The following is a 6,130-nucleotide window of genomic DNA, read 5'->3' as shown; positions in this document are numbered from 1 at the left end:
TATATATATATATATATATATATATATATATATATATATATATACTCAAGAAATCCTCTGGAAGGGACCCTGAGAAATAATAATACTGCTTACATATGGAAGCCAGAAGGGGGAGGAAAAATATTTACCGCTTTAACTTTTGAAATTTTAAACCAGCTGAATTTGTCATCTATTTAAAAAAAAACAAAAGTAGAGAATTTATGAAGATTATTCACCAAATGATGATAAGCATTGAGGCTTTTGCAGGCTCTAATTCTAGAGTCTCTAAAGTACAACTACTAATACTCTTTCTCTCAACTCACATTTCTTACCATCTGAAGTGCCAGTTCACAAGGTTTTAACTAAGAGGCCACCCACCCTTTTTATACACTGTGAAAGCTAAAAATTATTATTACATTTTAAAATGTTTAATAAAAATCAAAAGAATAATATTTTGTGACATGTGAAATTCAAATTTTAGTGCCCATAAAATAAAGTTCTACTGCAACAGCCACACTTGTTTTTAAAACATATTCTTTACGGCTGTTTCTGTGTGATGATGGCAGAGTTGAGTACTTGCAAATGAAACCATGTGGCCTACAAACTCTCAAATATTTACTTTCTGCTCCTACTAGAAAAAAAAATTTTTTGGAGCCTTATTTTAGACTGTTGCTACTTCTGCCAAAAATGTTCCTGTGCTTTTCTTGAAATGAAAGAGTGTCTCCGTTTGAATGTATGAACAGCTCATTCATAACTGAACCCTTAAGAGTGAGTCTTCTATATGCCTGATAAATTTTTCCTTGGATTCAAATTGCCCAGAAATCTGAAGGTTTAAGTTAGTTTCCCCAGAGTTACTTCAATCCCTTTTCCTGAACACTGCTGGGCTTGTTTCTAGCGGATGTGTAGCTGCTGAGAAGAAACGGTAGCACGTCAAGAAAACAGGACTCAACACTAAATTGTTGGTCTATGTCTCAGGACAACTACACCCCCTAAATTCAAACAAAGAGGTTGTCTCATGTCAAAATTACTTGGTTGATGCTTATAATATCTGAGTTCCAGAGCTGAGAGAATAGATTTTAAGTGTTATCAACACAAAAAAAAATCAATAAATATTCTTACACTTAGTTTTCTACTAACAAAAAGTGGGGATAATATTTCATTCGTTGGATCTCTAGTCCTTTTCACCAATAAGTTTGAAGTTGTTGGAAAATGCCAGCTTTCCAGCTATGTTATAAATCTTCACAGGTAAGTTGTAGGGTTTATTCTTACCTAAAATTTACTTGAATCCCAAATTGGAAGATTAAAGAAAATTATTAAGTTTGAGGTTTATGTTTAACACTTATTGAAACTGAAATATTGGGTACAGCATAGACTTGTGCAAGGAGAGCAATTTATATGATTATATCTGTTAATTATATTTTTAAAAGACTTATGCTGAATATATCAGAATCCATCTCCTTTGATATTCACAATATTCTCAGGATTAAAGCTGCATTTTAAAATTCATCCTAAATGTCTTAGTCTATTTATATCGCTATAACAAAATACCTGAAGCTAGGTAATTTATAAAAAGAGGTTTATTTAGTTCACAGTCAGGGAGGTTCAAAAGTATGGCACCTGCATCTGCTTGAGTCTGGTGAGGGACTCATGGCAGATGGCATCACACAACATGAGTGCATGTAGAAAGGAGAAACAGTGGAAGTTCCAAGCTCACTGAGAACAATGCATTGTTTTGGGAACTAATCCAATCCCAGGAAACCAGACCCACTTCAATGAGACAGCACTAATACTTTCATTAGTGTAGAGTTCCCATGACCTCATTACCTTATAACTAGGCCCCACTCTTACCTCCACCACACTGGGTACCAATCATTCAGTACAAAACCTTTAGGGGAACAAACCACATCCAAACCATAACATATCGAAATCATAGTTGTTACACCTTACTATAGTTAATATTCTCATTATTCTTTTAAAGCAAAGAGCAAGGAAGTAAATTAGTAAATGCTAACTCAAGTACTGCCATTAAAACTTTTTTTCAGAGTTAAAATCAAAATGACCCTGAAAAATGTATTCATATGAAATCTTCCATTAGGTTGTTTACAAATTGTAAATTGGTATAAGAAAGAATGTGGAAATTGTCAAATATTACTAGATTTTTTTGTAAAAATAAACATTTGATGGTCCTGAAATCATATACCAAGTATTCATTGGCAATGAATATTTTGTTCATAATATCTTTTCATCTTTGGAGATACAATTAATTTTTATTTATCTAACTGCACTATCATGTACATAAGACTCAACCACTATGTTTGTTAAGCTGCAGATTCCTGGACCTCATAGCTAGCAATTTTAATTGAGCAAGTCTAGGACGGTCTAGGCTAGCTCATAGCTAGCCTATGAATTTACATTCCTAACATGCTACTTGATGACCTTCATGCTATCAGTTCTGGGGCCACATTGCGATAGACTACATTGCTATGATGTGTAAATCTAAGATTATAAATCTTACCAAATATAACAAAACTGGGCTGGGGATATAGCTAAGTTGGTAGAGTACTTGCCTTGCAAGCACAAGGCCCTTGGTTCAATCCCCAGCACCACAAAAAAAGAAAAAATAAAAAAAATAAATCCATGACCATCTTAAAAACTAAATAAATAAATAACAAAACTTTGTCTTAATTCCACTGTATGTTTTGTCTTGATGTTAATCTCCTGACATTTCCACACTGCCTTTTTAGTAACAAGCCATTGATGGTTATTCATCACTTGGAAGACTGTCAATACAGCCAAGGTAATTTTATTTCTGAGATCCTATTATATGTCCAATATGAAGTAGAAAACGTGACCTGATAAGAACAGTTATGAGGATACTACACAAACCCCATTTTAAAAGAGTACCACCATTTTACCAAGATGCTTGAAGTCCACACTGACTGCTAGAATGTATTTCTATCAAATGCCCTTTGAAATTTAATATCCCTTTTCCTCCCATAAAAAAAGGAGAGCAAGTGGGAAAATGTGCCGAAAGAACTTGTTTTAACCAATAAGTCAATAAGTTACGAGGAGTTAAAACTAGTGTCCCCATTAATGATTATTCCTTCATGTTTCCGTGGACAGACTGTCACTCATTGCTTCCCAGTGAGGGACTAAGTGGCAAAGGGTCAACAAACCATTTACACCCACGTTATTGCTGCAAACAAATTCAAAACACAAGGTTTGTTTTGTAATGTTATATTGAAGAAGTTTTGATCCTTAAAACTAAAATTTTATTTTCCCTCACAGCACTAAAAAAAGTATTTGCCCAAAATGAAGAAATACAAGACATGGCTCAGAATAATTTCATCATGTTGAATCTCATGGTACATGAACTCAACAATATTTTCTTTTTTTATCATTCCATTATGACCTTAAAAAATAGTGGAATTGTCATATATTCATATGTGCATATAACAGTTCAGTTTCATTGTCCAGTACCTTTCTTTTTCCTCCATTCCTCCCTCTCCCTATTCCCATCCTGTATTCTACTGATCTTCCTTCTATTTTCATGAAAATCCCTTTTCTACTTTTTTTTCCCCTCCTAGCTTCCATGTAGGAAAGAAAACATGACCCTTGAGTTTCTGAGTGTGGCTTATTTCCCTAACATGATTTTCTTCAGTTCTATCCATTTACTACAAATGATATAAATTTCCTTCTTTATGGCTGTGTAAACAATGTTTTCTTAATATCATAATTTAATGGAAGATTTGAATCCTTTTATTCTATTTTCAAAAAATACAGAGTTAAGTATTGGTTGATATAGAATATTATATAGAATCATAAAAGGCCAAAATTTACAATCTACTAAATTTAGTTCACATAAAATATTTTTATATTAACTATCAAAAACCATCTAATCCAATAACAGTCATTTCTTTCTTCTTCTGCTAGCATGAGACCACTGACAAGAATTTATCACCTGATGGGCAGTATGTGCCTAGAATCATGTTTGTTGGTATGTGTATAATCTCATTGTGTCAGATTTACAAAATTGATATGATTCTCAGCATTCTTGATTCTATTTGTTTTTAAATGCTAACTTAAATACTATTATTTTTAAAGGGAAGTCATTTCTAACAAATTATATTATGCTATTAATTCTATAATAAAATTTCACTATATTACTTGTAAAGTTTATTTTTAAAAAGCAAGTTACGCTATTAAATCAATATCCCAATGTATTTCTAGTATGGTGCCCCAGACTAGTGAGAATTATAATATAACACACTAAAAGGAAAATTTAGGTTAATTCATCATGAATTCACATGTATAGAAATTAATTTTGCTTATAAATTTACTTGACTTTTGTTTTAGAGTAGGAGGGGGAAAATGATTTTCAAAACATGTTGAATAGTATTTCAGTGACTTGTTTTTTTGTTTTGTTTTGTTTTGTTTTTTCTTGACAGACCCTTCCCTAACAGTCAGAGCTGATATAACTGGGAGATACTCTAACAGATTGTATACATATGAACCTCAGGATTTACCAATATGTAAGTATTTAAGAATCGCCTTGGACAGTGTAATAGCTGACCCCTGACTATTAAAAGGGCCAAAGAAGGCCTATATCAGCACTGTCACAAACTCCTACCTCCCACCAAAATCTGAATTTCTGGGGCACCCCAGAATCTCAGGGATGCTGAAGAATTCTTGTGATCACTAAATTCTGGAACAACTGAAAGAACTTTGTATGCATTACAATGACACAACCTCAAGGTAGTGCATTCTTTTTGTGTAAAAAAAATTACATATGATTTCTTCAAATTATAACAGTGAAATGTTTTTGTCTTCCTTTAAGAATTATGAGCAAGAAGGTAGAGACTTAGGACTTCAATCCATTTTTTACAACCTCTACTATTAGCTGTATTAAAGAAGACAATTATGCCTCTCAGATCCAGCAATACTGGGTCAGTTAATAACTGATTAAAGAGAAAATACCTACTCCCTCTGATAAATTGTTTATCGTAAAGAAATTTGATCTGATCTAATCTATAAATTCACATGTATATCTTTAGCATAAAATTCTTCAATGTCAGTTGATGAATTCTCATGTTTTCAAAGCTATTAATTTAAATGGACTTATTTCAGATCCTAGCAACAATTATTACATATGATTACTTTCATTTACTAATATTTCAATGTCTGTTTACTTTTATTTCAGTGATAGAAAACATGAAAAGAGCATTAAGACTTATTCAATCAGAGTTATGAAGAATGATGGAAAATGTCTTTAATTCTGAGGTCAAATACCATGAAGAAAACATCTGACTCACTGACAAAACCTAAATGTGCAAATATATGGATTTTGTAATGCTATTTAGATTTTTTAAATGTGTTTTAAATATTCTTGTGACAATATAATGATATTTCAATAAATGTTGTTAAGACATGAACATGACAATGTAGTAGTTCAACTTCTATTTGCATCAATAGCAAGAAAGCTTGTGTAAGCCAAGAGTTAGGAAAGAGGTGTCTATTCTATTTCCTCACATCTCACATCTCACTCTACCAACAACTCATCTAATTTTACATCTAACCTCTCCACTGTATTTATCACGCTAGTGTACATCATAAATGATCATAAATGATCTTCATGGTACCAAAGCAAATGTATGCATTTTGATCACTTCTTATTTGAATAGCATAATTCAGAGATAACCACTTACTTATTTTCCTCCTTTATATTTAGATATACATTTATAATCCAATTACAACAAATTTATAATATAATTTAAAAATTCAATTGTATGTTTTCCTAAATTATTGAGCAGGTACTTTAAACTTTTAATATTTTAACAACAGTGTAACTTATCCAGGAAGATTGAAGCATTTCTCCACTTAACTAACAGAAAAGGATTCTGTTTTCATTCTGAAATGATCAGATATCCAACTACCAACTCAGTTCTTCACAGGAAGCTTCCAGAGGATCAATCATGTCTTCTACTCCCTTAAATAACAACAAAATTCCTGCTAATAGAAATTCCATAATCAGCCAGGAGGAATTATCAGAAGATAGAAAATGTTTTAGGTGGGCTAAACTTTTTCTGGCCCATAGAATTTGATGGCATTTGACAAAATCTGAATTGTTTTGAGATATAAGAGTGCACTTTTA

At 32.2% G+C, this 6,130-nt stretch overlaps 1 protein-coding gene across 1 annotated transcript in view; it reads left to right on the top strand.

The window, feature by feature from the left end:
- Agr3 (anterior gradient 3, protein disulphide isomerase family member) overlaps nucleotides 1–5,416 on the top strand; it is a 16,797-nt gene extending 11,381 nt beyond the window's left edge. Inside the window, exons 4-8 of the mRNA XM_015498158.2 lie at nucleotides 2,724–2,776; nucleotides 3,268–3,344; nucleotides 3,913–3,976; nucleotides 4,428–4,511; nucleotides 5,180–5,416. Coding sequence (XP_015353644.1) covers nucleotides 2,724–2,776; nucleotides 3,268–3,344; nucleotides 3,913–3,976; nucleotides 4,428–4,511; nucleotides 5,180–5,229 — 328 coding nt within the window. The 3' untranslated portion in view covers nucleotides 5,230–5,416. The remainder of the gene's footprint in view (nucleotides 1–2,723; nucleotides 2,777–3,267; nucleotides 3,345–3,912; nucleotides 3,977–4,427; nucleotides 4,512–5,179) is intronic.
- The last annotated feature ends 714 nt before the right edge of the window (nucleotides 5,417–6,130 follow it).

The sequence above is a fragment of the Marmota marmota genome, unplaced genomic scaffold (genome assembly GCF_001458135.2).
Source record: "Marmota marmota marmota unplaced genomic scaffold, marMar, whole genome shotgun sequence".
In the NCBI taxonomy this organism is placed as follows: domain Eukaryota; kingdom Metazoa; phylum Chordata; class Mammalia; order Rodentia; family Sciuridae; genus Marmota; species Marmota marmota.
This window is presented reverse-complemented; position numbering and strand designations above follow the sequence as displayed.